Source organism: Sodiomyces alcalophilus (genome assembly GCF_042370955.1).
Source record: "Sodiomyces alcalophilus JCM 7366 unplaced genomic scaffold ACRALscaffold_2, whole genome shotgun sequence".
NCBI classification, from domain to species: domain Eukaryota; kingdom Fungi; phylum Ascomycota; class Sordariomycetes; order Glomerellales; family Plectosphaerellaceae; genus Sodiomyces; species Sodiomyces alcalophilus.
The window spans coordinates 1,592,464-1,618,640 of record NW_027263533.1 but is presented as its reverse complement, the minus strand read 5'-3'; the positions used below and the strand labels follow the sequence as shown (position 1 = coordinate 1,618,640).

The window sequence follows — 26,177 nt, the reverse complement described above, 5'->3', positions numbered from 1 at the left end:
CTGGCAAGATGAGGCGCAGATGTCTGGGTTATTTCTTTTGAGCCCCTCGCTTTACCTGATCTCCTCCAGCAAATAATAATGAAAAGTTGTTTGATCTGGCCCAGGAATTCGATTCTAGCATGTCGGCTCCGTGTACGGTGTGCGTCAAGATGACAGACTGTGAGGGGTAGTTGACGTGACGACTCCCCCTTGCGAGCTCCAGCGGGTTCGAGTCATGTCCCGTGCTCGGTAAATTCAACGGCGTCCATCCGATGATCGGACTTTTGTTGTTCCCACCCGAAGCCGGCATTGGTACGCTGTGACGACACTTATATTCTCCAGGTATCAATACACATGTACAACAAGTCGTGATATCTGCCGTCAGAGTTACAGATTCTCATTGGCATCGTTCCCCTGTCTTGTACCTTTCTCCCAATTATCTTCTTGTCTTGCTTTTTGCCGTTCGATCCCCTTCGCCTTTTTCCGTACCCCAATCGTGTCCCCATCCTGTTCTCCTTTCCGTTCTCAATCAACGCCCTCATATCAAGGTTGCGAGGGAGCTGGGGCTCGAGCACAGTTGTGGAACAACCGACTCCTTGGAGATTCGAGCACGTGATGCTATACCAAGGGTGCTCATTTCACATGCTTGTTGAAGAGGAATTATGGCGGCCCGCAGAGGCTGTCACCTCGTCAATTCCATGTTTGGAGATGCAGCGGCATACCTAACTCGTCCAATATTATGAACTTGAAATATATGGGGGATCCCTAAGCCAGTCGCTAATAAATCTGGCTCGCTCTAATGGTTTGACTGGGCCTTTTCCTTTCCGTGGTGTCTCTCAAGGGGTACGTCAGATCAGTACGGCAGTGTGTAAGGTAAGGTAGGTATAATACGTTGTACCCAGGTAATGACATTCAGGTACATCCACAAAGTGGCCCCTGCTTCAGTTGCTGTTCCCCACGTCTTGTCCCGCATCCCACAGGAATTGAGGCAAGCTGTCAATAAGGTAACGTAACGTAACTTCTCGACCTGCGGCTCAACACTTCCAAGCCATTACTCGTGTGCCCTTTCTCCTGTCGCCCTTCTCCTCACCTACATCTCCCTTTTTTCTTCACCACATACCCCATCTACATCGTTACGGATCAAGGTGAGTCTCGTTCTGTTCTACTTGTCCTTCAGTTCACCCTTGGTGCTGCAGTTCCCAATTGCTGTTGTTTTGGTCTCCGCCTGTCCGTGGCCAGCTCCATAGCAACGAGACGGAAAGGGACCTGTGCAGCAGTTATCCTACAGTGCCACGTCTTCCTACGTCCCCATCCATCGTACTCTTATGGCATTGCCGTCATCAATGTGTCCTGATTTCCCCATTGCTTCTATTGTCTTGAGTCGGGCTCTGCTCTGATCTCCCAACTCCAGTCAGGCATTGTCTTGACCGCCCTTGAATGCAACACTTTTTCCTTGACCATTTCTAACCATTACTCTTTATAGGCCTTCGAAGAAGTCCTTTGTCCCCCGTTTCTTTACCCTCACAATGTCCAAGACATTTTTTGCCAAGGTCAAGAGCGTGCTTTCCGGCGATACTTTGGTCTTGACCAACCCCAACAACCCCAAAGCAGAACGCATCCTCTCCCTCGCTTTCGTCGACGCCCCCCGCCTCAAGAAAGAAGGTGACGAGCCCTTCGCGTTTCAGTCCCGGGAGTACCTGCGCGAATCGACCATTGGCAAGCAGGTCCAATGTACCGTCCTCTACACCGTTCCCTCGGGTCGTGATTTCGGCGCCGTCCTTCTCTCAAGAGACGGGCCGTCACTGCCGGAGGAGGCCGTCAAGGCAGGTTGGCTCAAAGTCCGAGAAGACGCCGGCCGCAAAGAAGAGTCGGACGAGATCCTACAGCGCCTAGATAACCTGCGCAGCCTCGAGAGCCAGGCCAAGGCGGAGGGCAAGGGTCTCTGGTCGGGCTCCGGCGGCTTCATCCAGGTCCAGAACGACCTCGGCGGCCCTGACTTTTTGAATGAGTGGAAGGGAAAGACGGTCGACGGCATCGTCGAGCGCGTCCTGAGCGGCGACCGGCTCCTGGTCCGCCTCCTGCTTTCCGACGAGAAGCACGCACAAGTCATGACGCTGCTGGCGGGCATTCGGACCCCGTCCACGGAGAGGACGATCCAGTCTACCGGCCAGGTCCAGCCGGCCGAAGAATACGGCAATGAGGCGAGATGGTTCGTCGAGGAGCGGATGCTTCAGCGCCGGGTCAAGGTGGACATCGTCGGGGCCAGCTCGCAGGGCCAGCTGGTGGCGAGCGTCATCCACCCCAACGGGAACAGGAACATTGCCGAGTTCTTGCTGCAGGAAGGCCTGGCCAGGTGCAACGACTTCCACTCGACCATGCTCGGCCAGAAGATGGCGGCGCTACGTGCGGCGGAAAAGTCGGCCCAGAACAAGAAACTCCGCCTGCACCAACACCACGTGTCCAAGGGCGAGGCTTCGCAGTCGGACATGGTCGTTGCCAAGGTCATCAACGCCGACACCATCATCGTCCGTAACAAGGCCGGCACGGTCGAGAAGCGGATCAACTTCAGCAGCGTCCGAGGCCCCCGCGCCGGTGAGCCGTCCGAGGCACCGTACAGGGAGGAGGCGAAGGAGTTTTTGCGGAAGAAGACCATCGCCAAGCAGGTCAAGGTCAGCGTAGACGGCCACAAGCCCGCGGCCGACGGGTTCGAGGCGCGTGACGTGGCGACGGTGACGGAAAAGGGCAAGAACGTGGGTCTCCTCCTCGTCGAGGAAGGGTACGCGACGGTCATTCGGCACCGCAAGGACGACACGGACAGGGCGCCCAACTATGACGAGCTCCTCGCGGCCCAGGAGAAGGCCAGGGAAGAGAAGAAGGGCATCTGGTCGGGCAAGGCGCCCAAGATCAAGCAGTACGTCGACGTGTCCGAGTCGTTGCAAAAGGCCAAGATGCAGCTCGCCGGTCTCCAGCGGCAGAAGAAGGTCCCCGGCATCGTCGACTTTGCCAAGTCGGGCTCTCGCTTCACCATCCTCGTGCCCCGCGAGGGCATCAAGCTGACGCTGGTCCTGGCCGGCATCCGCGCGCCGCGGGCGCCGCGGAACACGGGCGAGGGCGGCGAGCCGTTTGGGCAGGAGGCGCTGGACCTCGCCAACCGGCGGTGCACCCAGCGCGACTGCGAGATAGACGTCCACGACCTGGACAAGGTGGGCGGGTTCATCGGCGACCTGTACATCAACCGCGAGAGCTTCGCCAAGATGCTCGTGGAGGAGGGCCTGGCGTCGGTGCACGCGTACTCGGCCGAGAGGTCGGGCAACGCCGGCGAGCTCCTGCCGGCGGAGCGGCGGGCCAAGGAGGCGAGGAAGGGTATCTGGAAGGACTGGGACCCTTCACAGGACGAGGAGGCCGGGGAGGAAGGCGGGGCGGGTCCGGCCGAGGCAGACGAGTCGCCGGCGGCGTACGAGAACAAGCCCAAGGACTACCGCGACGTGGTCATCACGGACATGGACGGCAACGGCAAGCTCAAGCTGCAGGAAATCGGGCACGGCACGGCGGCGCTGACGACGCTGATGAACGAGTTCAAAAAGTTCCACCTGGACACCAAGAACGCCAAGCCGCTGGCCGGCCCGCCCAAGACGGGCGACCTGGTGGCGGCCAAGTACTCGGCGGACGGGCAGTGGTACCGGGGCCGGATCCGATCCAACGACCGGACGGCCAAGGTGGCCGAGGTGGTGTTTATCGACTACGGCAACGCGGAGAAGATCCCGTGGGCCGGGCTGCGGCCGCTGGACCAGGCGCAGTTCAGCACGCAGAAGCTCAAGGCGCAGGCGATGGACGCGTCGCTGTCGTTTGTGCAGCTGCCGACGGCGCCCGAGTACTTCCAGGAGGCGCAGGAGTTCATCGCGTCGCTGACGGGCGACCGGGAGCTGGTGGCGAGCTTCGACTACGTGGACGCCAAGGAGAACGTGAGCTACGTCACGCTATACGACTATAGCTCGCATGGCGGCAAGCCGGGGCCCAACGACTCGATCAACAAGGAGGTGGTCGCGACGGGACACGGCATGGTGCCGAGGAAGCTCAAGGCGTGGGAGCGCACGGGGCAGTATGCGGCCTACCTGAAGCATCTTCGGGAGGTGGAGTCGCAGGCCAAGGAGGACAGGCTGGGCATGTGGGAGTATGGTGATATCACCGAGGACTAAAAGAAGCAATGACAGCATAGCCTAAGATGGACGGTAGCATGGGGTCACGACAAAGACTTTGTACAAGGCGAATTGCAGCGTGGGCAGTGTCACCCGTTTTGGAGTCTGGTTGTCCTGGAGTACACTACGGCCGGCTTGGATATTAGGGGTTAACGAGGGGGGTAGCAAGGAAGGGATGAGAAGGGAACGGGGTTTTGAGAACAGCGCAGCACGAAGAATACATATATATATAATTCAAGATGGCCGGACTTGATCAAGATGTAAAATACGGGCAAGAAGCGGGATTGATGACCACGATGAGATGACAAGGGAGACTTCGAGGCATTTTCCTCCTGTGTACAACTGCCCGAGGTTGTTGAGGCGGCTAGAGGTGAAGTCGAGGGAATGCCAAGACGGGTGCTCGTATGGATCCAGGCAGATCATATTTAACCACTGGAGCGGCTCGTTTCCTGGCCGATAGCGGATCAAACTGAGGTCGACGGTCTGGATAAATGGAAATGAGCGGGGCGACTTTCTTTCCCTTCTCCCTTTTTCCCTTTCTTTGAAGATCGCGATGCTGTGCTGTTGTCGGGTGGTCGTGGGTGAGGGAATGGTGGAAATGACCCGACTTGAGACCCTGAGTGGGTGATACTTTGGTGCCCTCTGTAGTACTCTTATCGTGTTGCTCTCGCCAACAGAACATGGCGTTGATGGTAGATTCTCATCGCTGGTAAGTATTGAAGTGGTGAGACCATGAAGCAGCGCATGCGCCCGTCCCGATATGGGATTGGAGGTCTCTGTATTCCTAAAGTGAAGTACTCTGCCTACGTTGTACCTATGTAGAGTTGAAGGTGGAACTGGAAAGAAGGGGATGGAGGGGTATTATTTGCCCCTCCTCCGTAGCTGTGAGGGGACCCCCGCCGAAAAAGAGTACTTCGTAGGGTAAAAAAGCAACGCGAAGAAAGAACGTCCCGCAGTACACTATTCGTACCCATGGCTTCTGGGGCTCTGGCTCACCGGATAATTACGTACTTCGTAGTACCTAACCATGGAGTTACGAGGTGGAACATTGTTGTACAGAGTACCGAGTACATTGAAAGGTAATCCTGAGATCATGGCGGGGGTTCGTTGTGACAAATATTCCACCTCCTCGTCAGTCTGGCCAGCAAAACCTTGCTTCCTACAATAACACCACCAACCCTCATCAACACCATCCAAACCATCACCATCTAGATTGAACCTCAGCCTGGTGCTGTCTTATACCCGTCTCTATAATTTTCATTTCTGCACAACGCCCCAACCCCAAGATGTCTACTTCTCTGGATCAATTGAAGGCCACTGGCACCGTGAGTTACCCCGCCATCCTGCCATCATCGGAGGATCATGTCCCCCGTTCCCTCCCACTGCGCTTTCTTGACAGCGACCGTCGTTATTCGGGCGCTACCAATTTGATCATTGATGCTAATGCTCGTTGTTTCTTTTCCCCGTGGATTAGGTTGTCGTTTGCGACTCGGGTAAGCTTTTCATCCTCGAGCTGTCGAGCTCCAGTCTCCTTCCGAGTTCAATGCTAACGTTGTCTCTTTTCTCCAGGTGACTTTGCCAGTAAGTCTCTCACAGCGACTTGCCGCATCTGGTTCCGCGCCCTCGTCCTCCTTGACGGGTGAAACTCTGCCGAGCCATCGCCCATCACCGGAGAAGAACTTGTGCTAACCAAAATCCTACCCCCTCAGCCATTGGAAAGTACAAGCCTCAGGATGCCACCACCAATCCTTCCCTTATCCTTGCCGCCTCCAAGAAAGCCGAGTATGCCCGTCTCATCGACGATGCCGTCAAGGTCGCCAAGACCAAGGCCGGCGACATCGACCAGCAGGTTGATGAGGCTCTCGACCGTCTCCTTGTCGAGTTTGGCAAGGAGATCTTGAAGATCATCCCCGGAAAGGTCTCGACCGAGGTCGATGCCCGCTTCTCCTTCGACACCAAGGCCTCTGTCGACAAGGCCCTGCGTATCATCCAGGTTCGTCTCCCTTTTCCCCTAGTCTACCCGAGGTGTGAACACGTTGATGCTAAATAATCTTCTACCGTATAGCTCTACGAGGAGCAGGGCATCTCCAAGGACCGTGTCCTCATCAAGATCGCCTCCACCTGGGAGGGCATCAAGGCCGCCGAGATTCTCCAGCGCGACCACGGCATCAACACCAACCTGACCCTCATGTTCTCCCTCGTCCAGGCCATCGCCGCCGCCGAGGCCGGTGCCTTCCTCATCTCTCCTTTCGTCGGCCGTATCCTCGACTGGTACAAGGCCGCCAACAAGAGGGAGTACTCCAAGGAGGAGGACCCCGGCGTCAAGTCCGTCCAGAGCATCTTCAACTACTACAAGAAGCATGGCTACAAGACCATCGTCATGGGTGCCTCCTTCCGTAACACTGGCGAGATTACTGAGCTTGCCGGCTGCGACTATCTCACCATCTCTGTACGTCTTCTTCCACCCCCCCCGTCCTTTTTACCCGCCTTGGTGCTGACCCGCCTGTGACAGCCTAACCTGCTCGAGGAGCTCCACAACTCGTCCGAGGCCGTCCCCAAGAAGCTTGACGCCAGCGGCGCCGCCTCGCTCGACATTGAGAAGAAGACGTACATCAACGACGAAGCCCTCTTCCGCTTCGACTTTAACGAGGAGCAGATGGCCGTCGAGAAGCTGCGCGAGGGTATCAGCAAGTTCGCCGCCGATGCCGTCACTCTCAAGGACATCCTCAAGCAGAAGATCTCCGCGTAAAGGGTGAGTGTGGTAGCTGGGGAGGAAGTTAAAAATGGTATAAAAATGATATCGTGATGATAATGAAGGAGCCCCTGTCAATTACATCCTGTTAGGGAGGCTAGATGACTATAGAATGGCGAATCTTGAAGTCGACGTTAGTCTTCCAAGAGTTGACGATCACACGACTGGTCCCCAAATGTTTACGTGAATGATGCTCCCGAAATCTACGTGAAACCATGCTCCCGAGGTTGCCCCTACAGGGTCATGTCGTTTTTATATGCCCGGGTGGATATGGGGCTCCATGCCGACTGGAAGGGGAAGGAAGAGAAGGGGGCGGAATTTCGGCCGCATGAAGCAAATTCCGGCGCCGTGTCCGAGGCGGATGGAGAGCCGGTCGTCGGAACCGGTGGCTCGGCAGTTCAAGCCCCTCAGTAATCAGTGGCAGTATCAGAGGTGCGGCGAGTAGACGGTTGGACCTCCGATGGATGTGCGTGCGCTGCATGCTATCTTGAAATATCTCAACTACTCGTGTTTGATTAATGTCTATCGCCGCGGACTACTTGTAATACAGCAGTATGCGTGCCTCAGAAGCACCTTGGTAGCCTCTATATCAAATCTCTTCACCTTGTATCTGTGTCATAATAGTACCGCATGTAAATGGATTGACAGTCCGCTCCTAAGGCTGTTACGGAAGAGTATCTGAATGCCGGGATCGGGATGCAATCAAATTCGCGGCTCGGGTACTATCCTTGTCCAAAGCTTACCACGGCCGGCATTCCCGTGCACTCTGAGAATTGAAAATGGTCTACACGACATCATCACCAGGCAACGAGAGCGGTCTTGGGCATCCGAGGCGAGACAATCTGACGACCGGTGTGTGTGCCTCCCTGGGCCCGTTTCTTGGTTTTCGAGTCGTACCACTGTGGCTAAATGGGGGTCGAAAAAGCAAAAGCGAAGACGCATAACGTCAGCCAGCTCGTTGTAGAGAATGGGCATCATCTCTTTTGGTGCCTGTCCCGACGATGGGTCTGGACATGTTGCAAGGGAACAGGCTAGACTGCCGAGCCTTCACAGACCTTCTGGCCAAGTCTTGCAAGAGATATGATCGACACTGTTCTAAGAAGAGAGGGCGGAAAAAGTGTGAATGTGGCCTTATGTTGTGAGGTGATACTTGGGTTGAAAAATCCTGCCTGGAGGTCGCCACTGGGAGCACTCGCACGTTTTAGAGGTCACTGGATCAGCCGACAAAAGGCGTTACGAATACACCGGCGGGCAAGGGGAAGCCCGGCGGCAATGGCGGCATGCCATTTGAGAAGGGCAGGCGCCCAGAGGTAACTCAATCCGGGCATGTGATTCGTCAAGGTTGGGAATAAGCCACTGGCCTAGGCGAGATCGGCGATTACCTAAGGTATCGTTACCAATATGTATGCACACACACACGAAATTCTGAGCACGTCCCTCAAAAGGAACCCGTCTATCCCCTTTTCTAAACCTTGGGCGGCTAAAACCAACAATCATCTCGTTTCTCCCATTTTTTTTTCTGAAACGGGCGTTTTGCCACGGTCGAGCCAAGGGAAGCCATACCGAGGAAACCGATGCCGACCTTGGCTTCTTGCACTCTTTTTGGCGTCCGGTGTTTTTGGGTGACTCTCGTGGAGAAGGAGGACGAGGGGAACAAGGTCATGAGACCTGCTCGGACGGTGAAAGGCCGCCACAGCTGATATTTGTACGCCGACCGGAACGGGCCCCTCACGACGTTGGATCACGGCTTCTGCTTACCTTGCCGTACATAATCTTACTACGCAGCGAGAGGTGGAGACGGTGTGCATGTGTAGAACCCAGCATTATGGGTGGGTGGTCTGCCCCATGCCGGAGGTCTGTCAAAGGGGCAGGAGCGTTAGTTCCGGAATTAGAATCTTGGATGCACGTACTGAGTACAGCTGCAGCTTTAGTCACGACCCCAGTGGACCTTTGCAAGAACGGAAGTATGGACAGCAGTGTAGATGTGCACATCCTCGTATGAAGCAAGTGGGGAGAGGCGCCTTTATCCATGTCTCCCGTGACTGACAATTGCTGGGTCTGTTGTTCAGGTCTCGTTTCGTCCTGTACGTTGTGCTGTATCTGTTTTTATTTCGCTGGGAATTATCTGGCATTACGGAGGTGTGGAGTTGGACCGCTAACTCGCGGTTGAAGGTGAGGTATTATAGATCCATACGTTGTATGTACATACATACAAGTAGAGATGGCGGTGAAGGCTCTAGCTGGTCCCGATTGTCCCCGTGCCGGGGCACCATAGCCGTAAGATACTATAGAGGGATTTAATTGAAGTGTTGAAATCCCGGACGCCAAAAGAGATTGATGCTCGAGATGAACAGAGCATCACGGGGTAAAGCATCCAAGTGTCGTTTCAGGGCCGGGTGATGTGAAATGTATCCCACCGCGTGTACCGACGCATTTGTAGCAGTAGCCGCCTTGGTCATGCACTGTGTACTGTATCAAAATCGATGACTCGCGACCTTACCTTTCACTCGTACCTATTTCGCCGTCCCCTACGTCGCCAGGACCAAGCCGCATAAATAGCTCAAATTCCATTCTCTCGGCTGCTTTTGGCCCCTGGATAACCTCGCCCATAACGTCTGAGCCTGGGGGAAAGTCATGCTCAAATACCGGTGCACCGGCCACTCTTATATTTCCTAGCACTGCTTGGCGAAAATGCCAGCGAAGAAGCTCATCGGAGGGTGCCTGCGGATCGTCAAGAAGGCGACGGTCAAGGAAGGTGCCAGCAATTCCGAGAGTATCGTGTCGGAAGCATATAATCTTATGGTTGGCCTGAAGACGTTAATAAGATGAAGAATACACATTTCGGCCGTGAACACTTACATCTGGGTTAATGGAAAAGAAGTAGTCGTTAAACCTGTTATGAAGGTGGGATAGGAGTAGCAGCCCATTCTGGACAGAGTGAATAGAGCACTCCGGTCCCGTCCTAGGCGGGAGAGTCACCCATCGATCGAAATCGCGTTGCATCCAGTGGTGTTGATAGGCCAATGGGAATATATGGGCTGCCTCGAATCCCGACCACATATTCATATCTGCGTCAGGGTTTTCTAATTTCGTGACGACGCACCGTTTATCTCTTTGACGAACCGAGTCTCGAAAAGCCTGCGTTCGGGTACCCGTCGAGACGGAAGCCGTTCGAATAAGGAATTGTTCATCATTGAGTTGGATTCCTGAATCAGAGACGATTAAGTAGTGGCCGCGCTGCAGAGGCTGAGAATCGTTTGGAAGTACGTGGCCATTTTCTGTCTGGATGAATATTGGACTTGACACGATTAATGTGATGGTCACCATTTGATAGAAATCGTTATTTGTTACTCCAGGAGTTAAGACCAAGCCGCCTAGGATAGTAGAGGGATCTCGAAGGTCAGAAAAGAAGACATCGCGGCCAAGAGCCCGCCTTCCTTCTGCAGATGGCATGTGTTGACGGTGACTGAACCTAGCTTATAGGCGAGCGGTGCGTTTAGTGCAGATGGAAATACGATGGATTGGTGCACGAAATGGTGAATGAGGAACCAGTTTGCAGGACAGGGAGTTCGAACTCGGCTTGCGAATATGAAAAGGTTTGCTTGTAAGGGTGTTGAAGCTAAATAATTACCTACCTTAAGGTAATTACGTCCCAGAACCATGACTGCTCCATATCTGTGCAGTGACCAATCTCGCCGTTGTATTCATGCTCCGTACAGGTACAGTGACTCGACACAAAAATCGTAATTTACTCACTTAACGCGTCACAACGCGTCCTACAACCAGACCCTAAACTTTTGAAATCCATAATATTCAACTAGGTATGTTTCTTAAAGCACCGCAGGAGGAGCAGCCACTTTTTGTCTCTCTTCTAATAAATAGGAGTCCTTTTAGACGCTCCTAAGCAGAGCCTGGGAACGACGACATGGTGATGGCGGCTACCATCCAAGACAGCGGCGATTAGGTACCTACAACTGACAATATAGATGTACATGGATATTGCCCGATTTCCAGGACCCTTTCAGTCCAAGATGTACCAATGCAGCAAGCGGTGTGGTTGGTACGCGGCTACCATCAGAGAAGGTACGATCCACATTGGGCCGCTGCCCGCCAGGCCGCCAAGCCGCCAAGTGGCCAAGCCTGAGTTCTGGATCCGAGCCGAAAGCGCTTTACCGTAGGTACCCCCCTTCCTACGCCCCTTCTCTCCCTTCTTCCGCCCTTTCTCCGACCCACCATCTGGACCTAGACTTTTGGGGTTTCTTTCCCTTTTCCCCCGATCGTTTCTCTCTCCCTTCCTCCCTCCCTCTCTCCCTCCCACACCTAAAATCCGACCACCGACGGGATAACCCCACGATCACACAGCTTCCATCAACCTGGCCATAAGGTACGTCTTGAATCTTCCCCAGCTCCCTAAATTTTCCCACGCTTGCCCTTCCTTTATCGTCCACAATCCCAATCCTTTCCTTCAAAAGACCCGATTACGATTCTCTTCCATTCGGGAGAATCTTTCTCCTTCCTCTACCCTTGCTCACTACACGTACACCATCGTATCTAACCGTGGAGGCCTAGCACAGCCTACCGGGATCGCCCATCCTCCCCCGTCGTTGAGAGGCTTCTTTCCTTGTGCCTCGATCTCCGATCTCTCCACCACCAGGGTAAGATCCTTCTATATTTTCTCTTCATAAATACTCTTGTCTTCCATCTTCCCCTTCTCGAACCCACAGCCTCGGCCTAAATAGCTTCATCTGCTAAGGGGAAAAAAAGAAGAAACTGACATTTTCTACCGGTATCAGATTACAACATCGACGACACACCTAGCTCTCCTTCCTAGGGACGGAGGACTACCACAAAACGACCAAGATGACCACCATGGTATGATGACCCTTGGCATTTACTTCCTTCACTGGGATCCTCCCATGATGGCCCGTCAGCACAGTCAACGTGACGTTCACTGGTCACGGTTGGGTTGACTTCAATCGTGCTGACAATGAATGTGATGCAGGATCTTCGCGTCGGCAACAAGTACCGCATCGGTCGGAAGATCGGTTCGGGCTCGTTTGGCGACATCTACCTCGGCACGAATATCATCTCGGGCGAGGAAATTGCCATCAAGCTCGAGAGCGTCAAGGCCAAACACCCCCAGCTCGAATATGAGGCCAGGGTGTACAAATCGCTCGCCGGTGGTGTTGGCATTCCCTTCGTCCGCTGGTTCGGCACCGAGTGCGATTACAACGCCATGGTCCTCGACCTCCTCGGTCCCAGCTTGGAGGATCTTTTCAATTTCTGCAACCGCAAGTTCTCTCTGAAGACGGTTCTCCTCCTCGCCGACCAGCTCATCTCCCGCATCGAGTACATCCACGCCAAGTCGTTCATTCATCGCGATATCAAGCCCGACAACTTCCTCATGGGAATTGGCAAGCGAGGCAACCAGGTCAACGTTATCGATTTTGGCCTGGCCAAGAAGTACCGCGACCCCAAGACTCATTTCCATATCCCGTACAGAGAGAACAAGAACCTCACCGGTACCGCCCGTTATGCCTCGATCAACACGCATCTTGGTGTTGGTAAGTAGTAGTTCACTTTTTTCCTCGCACCCCCCACATCCTAGTTGTTTTTGCTTCCCTAACACCTCACCAAGAACAATCCCGACGTGATGATATGGAGTCCCTTGGATACGTCATGCTCTACTTCTGCCGTGGTTCCCTCCCCTGGCAGGGCCTCAAGGCCGCCACCAAGAAGCAGAAGTATGATCGCATCATGGAGAAGAAGATGACCACGCCCACCGAAGTACTCTGCCGCGGCTTCCCCAACGAGTTTGCCATCTACCTCAACTACACTCGCTCTCTTCGGTTCGACGACAAGCCCGACTACAGCTACCTACGCAAGATCTTCCGCGATTTGTTCGTCCGCGAGGGATTCCAATACGATTACGTCTTCGACTGGACCGTCTACAAGTACCAGAAGAACGCTCAGGCCATTGCCCAGGCCGCAGGCAACCAGGAGGATGAAGATAAGGCTCGCGCTACACGGGCCAATGCTGGTACTACTGGTCAGCCCAACCCTCTTGCTGGCGGAGTGAAGCCTAACGCCGTTTCCAGCTCGCGCCGCAAAGTGATCGAACACAATTCTGGTTATCGTGTTGACCCCGATACCCATCGTGCCGTCGGTGGAAGCGACAGGATGTGAGTATCAGTACTGCTCTGCTTTCCCTTTCCTTGCCCTAGTTTCCCCGACCTCTAGCCACAATGACTTTCTATGCTGCCCTGCATCTGGTGCAGCGGATCGGATCTCGTATCTGACATGTGATGGTTTGAATAGGCTACGATCCGCCTCGAAAGCCGCCGCCGGTATCGGATACGGGTCTCACCGAGCAAGATGAACATCGACACCGAATTATTGGAGTACAGCTAGACTGTTGATCCCTCTTTCGCCCGAACGGCGAGAGGCGCGGACGTTGTGGCTTTGTCCAAGAGCTATATCTACAGGGCCCTTGACTCCTGCCTCGCGAACCGGTCGCGTCTCATTTCTTACGCATTCTCAGCTTGGTTCTTCGGCATAGTGATTTGACGATATGGCTCGGAACACTTGATATTGGATGGTTATTGGTCGATTACGGTTCTTTCTACCGTGATCGACATGACCTTTTCATTGTTAAGAGATGAATCCGAACGGCATGTCCGGTGTCCTGATCCGTTGGGACATCGCGACGTGTTTGTCCACAACTGCTACACCACGCAGCGGATGACCGCATGGGGAAACAGCCGTATAAGCCTGGTCATGCCGACACCTGAAAGCCCGCCTATTTGGGCCTGGGCTCGCCAACCCGCGTGGCAGTTGCGGTTCTTCCACCGACAAGCTTTCTTACATTGTTTTCTTTTTCTCTCCCTTAGTAGTTTTGTCGCCGCTGCTTTTCTAACTTGGTTTTTCCTATCTTGGTCTTGAGGCTGCACCTTCCTTCACTTGTGGGAAAGCGTATCAAGGGATGATGGGCGAGACGTCAGAGGTTCTACGGTATGGATCGGAAAGTACACGGCTGATGCGTCATGTCATGGTGGATGGACGTGGGGTGGAAGGGCCGGACCTGGGCCGGGGCAACAGCGAGTCTCTACACCACTAAACATCTCTCGCCCTGCATCGCACCTGGCCTTCACTGGGCGACGGTCATTGGCATGCTGCACGCCGTTGCGGGGAGCTCATCAATATTCCCATCCTCAGATCATCCCCTCACTCCAGTCAGCCCTTCAAGAATTCGGTGCCGCCGCACGCCGGCCTGGTGGTCCTCTTGATACTCGGAATCCAGGGCTGGCTAGCCACTCGATTCAGTTCGTGCTGGTTCTGTGCGCCGAACCTGGGCTGCCGTGACCAAACAGCTACAATCGTTCAACAGCGTGGAAACAAGATCAGATAGCCTCTTCACATACGTACATTAACACAAGAAATCCTGCCATGATTCTCATTGAGCGCCATCCGCATCGCAAACAGTTCCGCTTGCCCTACCTTTGTCATTAATAGCCTGTTGAAAGACCTACCCTACCAACGGAAACACCTGCCTATTTCCACTTGGCCTGTCGAGATAACCGAGACAAGGGTCCGGTAAGCGCGGACCTGATGGGTCGGGTTCGGGATGGCAACGATGGGTCAGAAGGGCTGTACGACGGTCATCTGCAAGGCAAGTGAACCCATGCGTGCCTTGCTGAAGTACATGGGAACTTCCAGCCTACGAAGTAGACGGGTCTCGACTTCTTGGCTGTCTGGGAAAGGTGGGGTCCAAATTGGGGATCAAGCGGTACATTGTAGGTAGGTACATGGAAATTCTATGCGTATGTAGGTACTTGGTGGTTCAACGCCTACCTTTTACCTGGTAGCGATGTATCTAAAGATTTCACACAAACTCACTCGGTTGGTTATTTGTATTTAATGAGGCGGTAACGAAAAACGCTTGACGACGGTTAGATGGGTTGGAAGTAGGGAGTATCGATCAGGTGGATTCCAAGGGTAGGTACTCACCTGAGACGGAGCTTGGTCGAGTCGTGACTTCCTAGGTACTGCATTGGAGACAGGTACGCCTGCGATGGCTTCTTCCTTCCCAGTTTTTGGCTGCTTAGCTTAGGCAGCTACTTCCTCCCTTCGGCTTCGAAACTTCATTGCATTTGTCTCTTATAAAAAGGGAAACAAGAATGGATCAATGGATGCCAATACGAGTACATATACCGGGCTTGCGGACGGACTGTCAAGCTTCTTCAACCCCTCCCCCTCTTCCCTACATCATCGGATAAACATCGGTCAAGACCTCAAACTAGACGGGCCGTCCTCACCAACACTCATCTAACGGCGGATTCGGGATTCGACTCGACTTTTGACGATGGTAACCTCAAAACTCGACGACGACGCGGAGGGTTCCGGCTCGTCCAACGTGATCATGGCGCCCTCAATCTCCACGTTGGATCTCTTCATCCTCACATTCAACTGCGCCAAGAACTTCATCAATGTCGCCGTCTTCGCCTCGCATCTGCAGGCCGCGTTTCAGCAGCATGCGACGACATTGCCCGAAGTGGTCGTGTTGTACGTTCTCCGCCTTTTCTCATCCTGCCTATTCACTTCCCTGCCCGTCCATTTCCCCCTTCCCGGCCTGGCTTCGTCCCCACATCGAAGGCTGTGCCCCCGTGACCCCTCATCACCTCGTGACACTCGAGACCCATACTGACTCTACACGCCAATGCGAGCAGCTCTCTACAGGAGGTGGCGCCCATGTCCTATTCCTTCATCGGCGGCTACTTCCTGAACCCTTACCTTGCCCGTTACGAAGAGGCTATCAACCTTGCTGCCGTCAAGTTCGAGTCCGATTCTCATACTGGCGACGAAGATGAGGACGCCGTCACCGTCGAACCGACCGTGGCGTCCGTGCCAGAACGACCGTATACGCTTATCCGTGCCCACAACATCGGCTTGACAGCCATCATGCTCTTTGTACGCGACCCTGCGGCAATACAGTCCATCGAAGAGGCCGAGGTTGGCTTCGGTACTGCGGAGATGGGAAACAAAGGTGCTGTAGGATTGCGTGTGCTATACCAAAACCAGGATCAGGAGGCAGGCGGGGCCCAGGGGCAGAGCACCGAGCTTACTTTTGTGGCGACACATCTGGCGGCCATGGAGTGGAACTTGCCCCGTAGAAACGCCAACTGGGCGGCCATCATGCGGGGCCTGACCTTCGGCAACCCGGAAGAGGTGCTAAAGCTGAAACGAAAAGCGTTTACGGACATGGCGACGGCCACGGGGGAAGCCGGTGCTCCGTCGTCCAGGCGTGACGAGGAAGATGACGGCTCCGGCCGCGACGCGGAGAATACAGATGAAGAGCAGCAGCGCCTGTTGCAGGGCGAGGACGACGCCCTCGGCATGGCTTTGCAAGCACAGCTCCACGACATTTCCGTGTTCAAGCCGACCTCACACCTCTTCGTGGCCGGTGACCTCAACTACCGCATCTCAAGCGAGTCCCCGCCTCCGATGGCCGACTTTCCCAGCCTGGACCCTGACAGCGAGCACTACTACCCGCGCTTCCTTGCGCTGGACCAGCTGACGCGCGAGCGGAAGAAGGGGCGCACGCTGCATGGGATGAGCGAGGCCGAGATCCGGTTCCCGCCGACATATAAATACGACATACTCCCTTTGAGCGACGCCGTGGGGGAAGGAGACGCAGAGAAGCACGTGGTTCCGTGGAAATTCGCGTCGCACCGGTGGCCCTCGTGGACGGACCGGATCCTGTTCCTGGACGTGCCGCGCAGCGCGAAGCGGCGGGGATTACCGGACGACCTGACGCGGATGAAGGTGAGGGCGTACGATGCGATGCCGTTGGTACAGACCTCGGATCACCGGGCCGTTTTCCTGCGCGTGGACGTTCCCCTGCTCTCGGCGGAAGATATGACGGGGCTTTCGGACGCGGCGGACGAGAGCGGCGATGCGAAGGGCGTCCTTGACCCCCGAGTTTGTCTGCCTGTGGCGATCGATACGGATGCGTGGGAGAAGAGGGCGGTAGCGCGACGGCGAGAGTTGTATGCGGGCTGGAGCATGCTCTTGTGGAGCACCAAGGAAGGAGCCCTGGTGATAGCGACAGCAGTTGCCCTTGGTATTGGCACTTGGTGGTTGATGAGACGCCGTTGATTGTTTTGTCCCCTGTTCCTTCTTGTTTCTGTTTGTTTTTATTGTTCCTGTTCCTGTTTCTGTTCTCTTTATATTTTTTTATTCTTTTTACCATTGTTTCTCTATTTTTACTATTTTTACCCTTCGCTTCGGACTGCGCATGGAGTTTCGTTTCTTTCCGCGCGTATAGCGCCGTTATGGTTTAAGAAGACATGAGCTCAAGGCTTGATACCCTGGCATGTTTTGATGACATGAAGAGGCGAGAGCAGCGGCAACTTCTTTGCACAATCACGACATTGGGAGTTCACGGGGGCTTGGGGCGAGTACTTCTTTGTGCGGCGAGGAACCATTAGATGCTGATATCCCTAGAGTAGGTGAAGAGGTGGGGAGAAGAAACCAAGGTACCCATTTATATAGCATCCAGAGTCGGAGATTCCGGGACTACTTCACAAGGTGGTCAGGCGTCCCGACCATAGACTTGATAATCCCAATATCCTTTCCTGTCACACACTTTTCCAGAGGACCGGGCATGTGTGGGTGTCGAGTTAACTGGCTGACCTGAGATTGGCAGAGGGTGTCGACATGTTTGTGCTACCCCAAACTACATTTAATTAAAGTGGAAAAGGGGTAGCGGTCGGTTGGGACCGAGCACTGGGGACGTATAACGCTGTCACGACACAAGACGAGGTTGGGGCTGAATGGAACGGAAAACCGAGTCGTCCGTTCCGGACTGAGACTCGGAATTAGATGACCGAGGGTGGGGCTTGACTGGGGTTTGGGTACACTCTCCCGCAGGGGCGGCCACTCTTCACCGAAGGGCGATCGTTTCGAGGTGCCGATTGTTTCGGTCTGACAGCAAAGGGAAACAAGGTGACGGGACAAGACCTGACGATCACAGGATGGCGTCACAGTTGCTGTCGAGTTCAATCCAAGCTGACACGGACGTTCTGTACCTAAGTGCTTCGTACACATCCGCGGAGATTCTGGCATCTTCGTGGGGGGATTGTGTGGGGGACTTTCCGGTGACCACGGTGTACAACGTAGTGTACATGCGATATGCTGGGGATAATATAGGTTGCGTCATAGGGTTCACCGATAAGGGTATCCCTGCCCCGCTTGTTCGACCACCTGCCATGATGCGATTCGTGCAACTCCCATATCCCCACCAAATGCGATCCCTCCCGCCAAGCAGCGCGAAGGGGTTCAAGATTCTGGGCAAAGCAAAGAACCCTTGAAAGTCCACGCTGATTTGCACGCATACGATGAGGGAGTAGAGGAAAGAAGTACATGCTCAGTACAAAAGGTGTACAACGTACGTTGTCCTAGCTCGGGGAATCTGGCATGACCAACGATCAAGACAGGACGCCAACTGTCATGCATCATCATCTGCCATTGTCATCTCTTATCCGGTTTAATCAATGCTTTGCCCTGCTTCCGTCGGCGGGCACTGGTCTTGCTCGTGTTGAAGACCAGTTGGTCACTTATTTCACCCACCATTACTTTGCACTTCCTTTTCGTTATTTTACACTAGGTTCTTATAAACGACGCCCGAGACGCCAGCAACGAATGGTCGTTGTCGGTATGTACGTGTACCAAGTATGCCCATGCCCACCCCCACTCCCATGTTGTTAGACCTGCCAATTACGTATGTGCCTTGCCCGATATCTGACCACCGCTTAACACTCGACGATACGTACTTCGTCTGGTACCTACGAAGTATGAAAGTTGGCATACAACGTACGTTGTACATACACATACATACATACAAAGTTGGCTTGTTGAGGTTAGTCGAAGTGGAACGTTAAATTGCCAGGGTACTTGCCTTCAACTTAGTGCTGAATAGGCAGGCCCGCCCCTTTTTGTGGTCAATTATAAGCCAACCCCCTTCCTCCCTTTGCCTCTTCCTCCGGCCCGACTCTTCTGAGCCCTGCCCTTTATTATTTTCCTTATTTTTCCATCTTCTTTTTTCTCCTTCCCTTCGACAACAACAAGACACTCACCATCACCATCGAATCCACCACCAACTGGTACGCGCGACCCGTCCACCACCCTATTCTAACGCGAAATCGCCACGCTTCAACAGTCGGATTGAGCGATGATTTCAACAGAAGCCACAGAAGATTCGGTCAGCATAGCGATGGGTATATGTTAAAGTTGCCAGCCTGTCATTCGTGACTGTCGCGAAATTCAGTCGACCACCCCCGTTTGCCCCTTCGGCTTTCTACATTCCTCTTTTCACCGTTGCTTCCCACCAGCTCAAGCTTACTCCGCTGTCGTGAGACGAGTATCGTTCTTCGTTTGGTTTCCCGCCGCGCGGTTCCCGTCGACGGTATTACATTCGCCGCCCGCCCTTTCCACTGCGACGCGATCTTTCTACGTCCTGCCAAAAACACGGCCCATCCCACTTTTTCCCTCTCTCTCCTACCTATCTTAGACTACGCAAGGAGCGATTCCGGACATCTGAACCGACATCATGGCGACTGCCATCTCCCACGTCAAAATGCCCTCTCTCAACGGCAACCACGACAAGCCGGCCCAAGCGTCGGCACCACAGCCTGGCCTGTTTTCGCGCATGAAGAATAGGATACATAACGGCAGGGGTCACCACAACGCTGGTCACGGGCCCATAGCCAGCAGGAAGCTTACGCCCCACGATTTTCGCATCGTGAGGACTTTGGGAACAGGTTCGCGATGCCCGGCCTTGCTCTGCTTGTCTCTAAAGCGCAGGGCCTCGTGGGCATTCCCCCGGCCCCTTTCCTCTTCTACATTTTGCTTTCTTACTTATCCTTTTTGCATCTTGCCGCTAACTCGCGTGCCCATGCGCCGCCTTGAACGTTAGGGACCTTTGCTCGCGTCTGCCTGGTGAAACCCGTCAACCCGTGCGAGGAGGAGAAGAAAGAAGTGTTCGCGCTCAAGATTTTGCGCAAGACGGACGTCATCAAACTTAAGCAGATCGACCACGTCCGCCACGAGCGCAGGATCCTCGCCGACGTCTCGGGGCACCCCTTCATCACGAACCTCCTGGGGTCCTTCTCGGACCGCGACACGCTCTACATGCTCCTGGACTACGTGCCCGGCGGCGAGCTCTTCACCTACCTGCGCAAGATGCGGCGCTTCGGCGAGAGCACGTCCAAGTTTTACGCGGCCGAGATTGTCCTCGTCCTCGAGTACCTCCACGAGCAGCAGGGCCGCGTCGCGTACCGCGACCTCAAGCCCGAGAACCTCCTGCTCGACAGGAACGGCCACATCAAGCTGGTCGATTTCGGGTTCGCCAAGCGCCTCACCAACAGCGAGGGGAACCCCATCGAGACGTACACCCTCTGCGGCACGCCCGAGTACCTGGCGCCCGAGGTGATCCAGAACAAGGGCCACACCACGGCCGTCGACTGGTGGGCTCTGGGCATTCTTCTCTACGAGTTTCTCACGGGACATCCGCCGTTTTGGCACCAGAACCCCATGGAGATCTACAAGCAGTACGTCCGCATACTCGGTCTTTGCTTCTCCATCTTTTTTTTTTCTCCCATCTTTCTTCTTTGCGCGTCATCCTTGGCTTACGCTGGCATACAGAATCGTGGAGAAACCCGTCACGTTCCCGGCGGAACCTCACATTTCTGACAACGCAAAGGACCTGATCCGGTCGTTTTGCACGGTGGATCGGTCCAAGCGGCTGGGCAACATCAGCGGAGGCGCCAAGAGGGTCAAGGAGCACCCCTTCTTCAGGGGCATCCGATGGGACGACCTCCTGGGCCAGCGGGTCCGCGGACCCATCGTGCCCCCGGTCCGCTCGGCCAGCGACACGACGTGCTTCGAATACTACCCGGAAGAAGACGGGAAGCGGGAGCTGTACACGGACGAGCTGGCTCAAAAGTACGATTCGTACTTTGCCGACTTTTGAGGCTTTCCAAAAGGTTTGCAACTCGGCGGTAGAGGCGTTTTTCGGATGGTTGGTATGCCTCCTTGGCCAATTTCTTTTCTCGTCATTCTTCTTTACTCTTTTACAGTGTGACCGAGACGACTCATTGGATGCATCAGGGAGCGGGTCAGCGAAGAGGATCATCAAGTCCCAAGGTTAGAGGGTGAGGAGGCATGATGGGGAGGGAAATCCGTAGTCCGTTGGTAACTCCAGGTAAGCGATTGAGCCTTGCGACGTGGGGAACCGGCAAACTCTGCGTTGGCCTAGAGGAATATACAAGTAGCAGTAGCAGTACCTTGTGGTGAATGTGAGGACTATATTATTTGAATTATTTGAAAGAGTACCTACAAGTCAAGTACATGAGTATTCACAGACGAAGCTGGTCCGAGCAGACGAGATATTGTATGGAATGCCCCCGCTTAGTCAACTCCGGAAGCGTCTGGTAGAAAGTCATATAATGCTGCTCTTGTACCGGCCTTGCAGAATGGTATGGATGGGTACCTCTGGAATGCCCCAGCTTGACCTCCGTACGAAGGTAGTGGAGCTGTAGCGAAGGTGCTGTTCCCGGTACAAGTACAGTGACGAGACAAAACTGTCGAACAAAAGTACTTACTACTCCACGCCAATAGGCAGGCGTAATGGGTACATTTGCTCGACAGTTTTGGCGACTTGCTGTACGTTGTACGTTGTATCCACAGGTACAACGTACCCAAGGTACAGCCAAACTACGCTTCTTCCGGCTTATGCAAGGCTGAAAGTTGTCACGGTACATACGCTGTACATTCCACTTTCGGACTGTACTCGTACGTACCTCCTTCGGAGACCTCTCGTCCTACCTGCTTCGTACCTTCCTACCTGCTTCACCATCTCTTCCCTTCACTCCTTCGAGTCTGATTTCCCTCTAGACACCCAAACGGCCCTCACGATACTCTCCAGCAATCTCCATGTCCCGCTCCCTTTCTTTTGGACTTTGAAGGAGGCCAAGCTTGTCCATTCTTCTACTTTTCTGTTTCTCTCGTCGAGCATACAAACAAACAGACAGCTTATCCGTTTTCACTTCCACGCCGTGGCCGAGCCGTCCGTCCTGTGTATCCGACGTTCCACCAGCTTGACTCGTCATCCTCACCGTCCCTTGGTCCATTCGCTCTCTCTCGCCCTCTCTATTCCCTCTTTTCCTCGACCGACCCGATGACCAGCTGATCGATCCACCGGCCCATCATGTTGAACCTGTCCAGCCTGGTACAAAAGGCCCAGCAGCTCATCGACCCGACCCAGGGCCTCAACCTCTCCAACTCGGACAAGAACCCGTCCAAGGCGTTCCTGTTCCAGAGCCAATTCCGCCTTCCCAGCACCCAGAACCCGCTCTACGAGATCAACGCCGAGCTCACCATCCCTCCGCCGAACGCCACCCATGGCGGCCGCGACTCGGGGCGAGGTTACCACTACGCCGGCAAGCTGCACCTCTCCGAAGCCTACCTCTGCTTCTCCACCACGCCGAGCAGCTTCGCCCGGTCGGCCAGCACAGCCACCAGCTCTGTCTTCACGGGACAGACGCATGGGGCCGGGCCCAGCGGGAATGGTTTTACTTTCCCCCTCTGTTCGATCCGCAAGGTCGAGCGGTTGAACAGCCAGTCTTTTCAGGTTGGAAGCCTTTTTACCCTCCTCCCATCTTGTCACCGCAGTGCGCAGCAGCAGCAGCAACAGCAGAAGCAGAAGCAGAAGCAGAAGCATGCGCTTTGCCAGTGCTACGATGCAGCTAGCCTCCTGCGCGCGACCTGCGGGATCTTTCTTTTTAGCTCAAAAGATATATGGCTAACGCGTTATTTCTCCCCGCGCCCGTTTGCCAGTTTGCCCTCGCTATTACCACATGGAACAGCTTCCTTTCCGTCACCGGCAAAGATAATCCCCCGACCGACAAGAAGAACCTCAGGGAACAACGAATCACTCTACATCTGGCCGATACCCGCCACGCCTGCGAGCGTTTCTGCGACGGACTGAAGAAAGGGCTGCGGGCTGCCGTCGGAAATGTAGGCAGGCTGAGAAAAGTGGTGGCCGAGTGCTACTCGGAGCACCTCCTCCGCCCCGAGGAAAAGAAGGACGCCGCTCCCCCGGACGCCGGGCTCGGCATGATGTTCCGCTATCCCGGCGACCCCAAGAAGCTGCGCGATCGCGCCAAGATGCGCCTCTGGGCCGAGTACCTGCGCGACAACGGCCGCAACGTCACCATCATCCGCCAGCCCACCTTCCACAAGCTCATCCGCGTCGGCCTGCCCAACCGTCTCCGGGGCGAGGTCTGGGAGATGACCTCGGGCTCCATCCACCTGCGGCTCGAGAACCCCACCCTCTACGCCGACACCCTGGCCAAGTTTGCCGGAAAGGAGTCGCTCGCTATCGACGAGATTGAAAAGGACCTGAACCGCAGCCTGCCCGAGTACCCGGGCTTCCAGGACGAGGAAGGCATCGGCCGCCTGCGCCGCGTCCTGACCGCCTACAGCTGGATCAACCCGGACGTGGGCTACTGCCAGGCCATGAACATCGTCGTCGCCGCCCTCCTCATCTACATGTCCGAGGCCCAGGCCTTCTTCCTCCTGTCGTCCCTCTGCGACCGGCTCGTCCCCGGCTACTACTCGACCACCATGTACGGCACCCTGCTGGACCAGAAGGTGTTTGAGTGCCTGGTCGAGCGGACCATGCCCATCCTGTGGGAGCATCTCGTCAAGAGCGACGTCCAGCTCTCCGTCGTGTCGCTTCCCTGGTTCCTTTCCCTGTACATCAACTCGATGCCTCTCGTCTTCGCCTTCCGCGTGCTGGACGTCTTCTTCGTCGAGGGCCCCAAGGTTCTCTTCCAGATCGGGCTGGCCATCATGAGGATCAACGGCGAGGAGCTCCTGGACGCCGCGGACGACGGCACCTTCATCTCGGTTCTCAAGTCGTACTTTGCCCGTCTGGACGAGTCGGCGCACCCCAAGTCGGAGAACCCGAAGCTGCGGGCCGTGACCAAGTTCCAGGAGCTCATGGTCGTGGCCTTTAAGGAGTTTTCGCAAATCACCCACAGCACCATCACCGACCTGCGGCTCCGAAACAAGGACGCGGTCCTCAGCAATATTGAGAACTTCACCAAGAGGACGGCGATCCGGAACCTCGGACCCGACAGCAAGCTCCTCAGCGCCGACGAGGTGGGTGCGCTGTACGACCGCTTCTATACGCTCCTCTACGAGCGGCAGCAGAGGGACCTGATCATCCAGGAGGAGATGCGGCGCCGGGCGAGGAACAGCAGGACGCGAGCCCAGGATCTGTTCCGCGGCGAGGGCGAGCAGGACCACGTTGTGGATAAGGGCCGGATCGCCCTGGGGCCCAGCACCAGCATGATGGACTACGACGCCTTTAGGGAGTTCCTGGCCAGCATGTCCAAGTGGGCGGTCGCCGACAACCCCGTGCCGGGAGCCGGCCGGCGCGAGGCGTCGTCGTCGGAAAGGGACAGGCAGGGGTACAACACGACCGGTAGGCGGTCAGATGCGTTACTGAACCCCTGGGGCTCGGGGCCGGAGCCGGCCGATCACGAGTTTATGCGGCGGCTGTTCAAGAAGTGGGACGTCGACGGCACGGGGGAACTCACGCTGGCCAACGTCGTGTCGGGCTTGGCCAGGATCAAGGGTCGACGGGATATCATGGGGGCCATCAGCTACTTTTTCGAGCTGTACGACGATGACGGCGATGGGAAAGTCGACCGCGAGGGCATCCTGCGCATATCCGAGGCGCTTCTCTTCCTCTCTCGGCGGGGCTTGGAAGGGACGCTGAGCGCGAGTGCTTCGGCCCCTTCCATGGCGAATGGCGCGAACGGTCCGGGGAAGCCCGGCACTTCGGAGACCGACTTGGCCGGCGTGTCGGCCAATGAGCGGTTCTTGGGTAGTGTTAGCGCGTTCATCAGGAGGTGTTTCGAGTATGCCGACCCAGACCGACCGCAAACGCAGGAGGGTCAGGCAGAGGAGGTGGTGGAAGAGGAGGAGAAACCACAGGCAGATAATAGCGAGGCGTTTGCCATCGGAGACGACGACGAGGACGACGACGATCTATTGGGACTAGACTCGCCGCCCGGCAGTCCCAAGCCGGCGGCGAAACAGCCGTCGACGGACAAGTCGGCACGCAAAGTGTCCAGGGCGCAATCCGAAGCGGCCAACGCGGCGCTTGACCCCGCCAATCCCCTCCACATCACGCTCCCCACCTTCCGGATGGTGGTGTTAGCCGACGAACTCCTGGAGCAGTTCTTCGAATCGTCATTCCCCGCATCCTTCCGCATCATCGAAGGCTTGGCGTCGTCGGCGGCGCCGGCGTCCTCGTCTCTGACGACCTTTGCGAGCATCAACTTTGGGCAGCGTGCGGCGATGCCGGCGATCACGCCGACGGCGCAGGGGGCGACGCGCGGGCTCCGCGGGGTGCTGGATAACATTGTGACGGACGGGATGCGGGTGGCGGCCGAGGTGCGCAAGAGGATGGACGAGGCGCAGAAGGAGCTCGAGAAGAACGCGGCGCCGGGGCAGAGGGACGAGGAGGACGAGGACGACGCGGATATCGGGGTGGAGATTGGCGTCCGCGGGGGCGGGGCGGGGGCGGGCTCGGATCCCGAGCGGAGGAGCGTGCGGAGCGAGGATATGGATTTGCTCTCGGGGGCGGATGCCGAGGCGGGTGCGACGGGGGACGGGAGCGGTGGCGGGAGCGGGAGTGGGAAGGGGAGGGAGGGGACGTTGGTTGATATCGGGCAGGCCATGGGCGGAGCGGGCTCTGGGAAGGGTGTGGTTGAGTTTGAGGGGTGATGGATGCTGGATGTCCGTTGCGGGGGGGTTCGATAAGGGGTCATATCCTGTTGCATGCCTATATGGCTGAATGTTTGCTTTACACGAAATATTTCTGGAATGGTGTTGATGTGGGATCTGGCCGGGTTTCTTTTTCCCATGGCGCAACGTAGTAGCATCGAATATCAATGTCACATGGCTTTGCCTCTACTGTGTAAAGAAGCATTCACTCTCGTGTATACATACTTGGCTCTCGTACTGGGATGAAATACAATCGAATACAATAAGAATACTCTGTACAGCCTTGCATGATAATGATAATCCATCAACTCCCATGGCCGCCCAACCCGCCCGTTTTGTTTCCATAGGATGGCTCGCTATGCTTACACGACGTGTTTACCGCAATGACAAAG

The 26,177-nt window shown here is 55.5% G+C and overlaps 12 protein-coding genes across 12 annotated transcripts; 8 read left to right on the top strand and 4 right to left on the bottom strand.

Moving 5' to 3' along the window:
* Positions 1-8: 8 nt before the first annotated feature.
* Positions 9-1,416, top strand: ACRALDRAFT_206986 (uncharacterized protein; the record flags this gene model as incomplete). The annotated part of the gene is made up of 10 exons (XM_071022148.1): positions 9-21; positions 70-166; positions 197-298; positions 346-591; positions 635-708; positions 821-843; positions 882-988; positions 1,028-1,124; positions 1,157-1,326; positions 1,395-1,416. The coding sequence occupies 10 exons, from the start codon at positions 9-11 to the stop codon at positions 1,414-1,416; spliced, it is 951 nt and encodes a 316-aa protein (XP_070876748.1).
* Positions 1,095-4,932, top strand: ACRALDRAFT_1061045 (uncharacterized protein). The gene has a single exon (XM_071016349.1). It carries the CDS (start codon positions 1,506-1,508, stop codon positions 4,173-4,175), a length of 2,670 nt encoding a protein of 889 aa, XP_070876747.1. The 5' UTR covers positions 1,095-1,505; the 3' UTR covers positions 4,176-4,932.
* ACRALDRAFT_2016818 (uncharacterized protein) lies at positions 4,265-5,436 on the bottom strand (the record flags this gene model as incomplete). Its single annotated transcript, XM_071019857.1, has 6 exons — positions 4,265-4,299; positions 4,330-4,574; positions 4,609-4,951; positions 4,990-5,057; positions 5,146-5,334; positions 5,381-5,436. The coding sequence occupies 6 exons, from the start codon at positions 5,434-5,436 to the stop codon at positions 4,265-4,267; spliced, it is 936 nt and encodes a 311-aa protein (XP_070876746.1).
* Positions 5,289-7,135, top strand: ACRALDRAFT_1061044 (uncharacterized protein). Its single transcript, XM_071016348.1, has 6 exons — positions 5,289-5,500; positions 5,650-5,668; positions 5,745-5,756; positions 5,885-6,168; positions 6,241-6,624; positions 6,688-7,135. Exons 1-6 carry the CDS (start codon positions 5,462-5,464, stop codon positions 6,922-6,924), a joined length of 975 nt encoding a protein of 324 aa, XP_070876745.1. The 5' UTR covers positions 5,289-5,461; the 3' UTR covers positions 6,925-7,135.
* Positions 7,136-8,434: 1,299 nt separating this feature from the next.
* On the bottom strand, positions 8,435-8,924 carry ACRALDRAFT_2032581 (uncharacterized protein). The gene has a single exon (XM_071020707.1). The coding sequence runs from the start codon at positions 8,917-8,919 to the stop codon at positions 8,656-8,658; it is 264 nt and encodes an 87-aa protein (XP_070876744.1). The 5' UTR covers positions 8,920-8,924; the 3' UTR covers positions 8,435-8,655.
* A 151-nt stretch (positions 8,925-9,075) lies between these two features.
* On the bottom strand, positions 9,076-10,081 carry ACRALDRAFT_1074649 (uncharacterized protein). Its single transcript, XM_071018268.1, has 2 exons — positions 9,787-10,081; positions 9,076-9,735 (listed from the first exon to the last, which is right to left on the bottom strand). The coding sequence occupies exons 1-2, from the start codon at positions 9,991-9,993 to the stop codon at positions 9,424-9,426; spliced, it is 519 nt and encodes a 172-aa protein (XP_070876743.1). The 5' UTR covers positions 9,994-10,081; the 3' UTR covers positions 9,076-9,423.
* Positions 10,082-11,787: 1,706 nt separating this feature from the next.
* On the top strand, positions 11,788-13,306 carry ACRALDRAFT_2040097 (uncharacterized protein; the record flags this gene model as incomplete). Its single annotated transcript, XM_071021022.1, has 4 exons — positions 11,788-11,799; positions 11,930-12,491; positions 12,566-13,109; positions 13,246-13,306. 4 exons carry the CDS (start codon positions 11,788-11,790, stop codon positions 13,304-13,306), a joined length of 1,179 nt encoding a protein of 392 aa, XP_070876742.1.
* A 1,983-nt stretch (positions 13,307-15,289) lies between these two features.
* Positions 15,290-17,082, top strand: ACRALDRAFT_206980 (uncharacterized protein; the record flags this gene model as incomplete). Its single annotated transcript, XM_071022147.1, has 2 exons — positions 15,290-15,582; positions 15,621-17,082. 2 exons carry the CDS (start codon positions 15,290-15,292, stop codon positions 17,080-17,082), a joined length of 1,755 nt encoding a protein of 584 aa, XP_070876741.1.
* A 197-nt stretch (positions 17,083-17,279) lies between these two features.
* On the bottom strand, positions 17,280-18,558 carry ACRALDRAFT_206979 (uncharacterized protein; the record flags this gene model as incomplete). The annotated part of the gene is made up of 11 exons (XM_071022145.1): positions 17,280-17,339; positions 17,370-17,426; positions 17,512-17,561; positions 17,612-17,662; positions 17,736-17,994; positions 18,032-18,076; positions 18,111-18,189; positions 18,228-18,351; positions 18,378-18,397; positions 18,421-18,430; positions 18,510-18,558. 11 exons carry the CDS (start codon positions 18,556-18,558, stop codon positions 17,280-17,282), a joined length of 804 nt encoding a protein of 267 aa, XP_070876740.1.
* A 69-nt stretch (positions 18,559-18,627) lies between these two features.
* On the top strand, positions 18,628-19,495 carry ACRALDRAFT_206978 (uncharacterized protein; the record flags this gene model as incomplete). Its single annotated transcript, XM_071022144.1, has 6 exons — positions 18,628-18,640; positions 18,694-18,785; positions 18,832-18,838; positions 18,938-19,101; positions 19,170-19,186; positions 19,216-19,495. 6 exons carry the CDS (start codon positions 18,628-18,630, stop codon positions 19,493-19,495), a joined length of 573 nt encoding a protein of 190 aa, XP_070876739.1.
* Positions 19,216-21,322, top strand: ACRALDRAFT_2046449 (uncharacterized protein). The gene is made up of 3 exons (XM_071021519.1): positions 19,216-19,745; positions 19,901-20,534; positions 20,629-21,322. Exons 1-3 carry the CDS (start codon positions 19,535-19,537, stop codon positions 20,954-20,956), a joined length of 1,173 nt encoding a protein of 390 aa, XP_070876738.1. The 5' UTR covers positions 19,216-19,534; the 3' UTR covers positions 20,957-21,322.
* An 870-nt stretch (positions 21,323-22,192) lies between these two features.
* ACRALDRAFT_1054897 (uncharacterized protein) lies at positions 22,193-25,785 on the top strand (the record flags this gene model as incomplete). Its single annotated transcript, XM_071015836.1, has 2 exons — positions 22,193-22,615; positions 22,822-25,785. 2 exons carry the CDS (start codon positions 22,193-22,195, stop codon positions 25,783-25,785), a joined length of 3,387 nt encoding a protein of 1,128 aa, XP_070876737.1.
* Between the last annotated feature and the right edge of the window lie 392 nt (positions 25,786-26,177).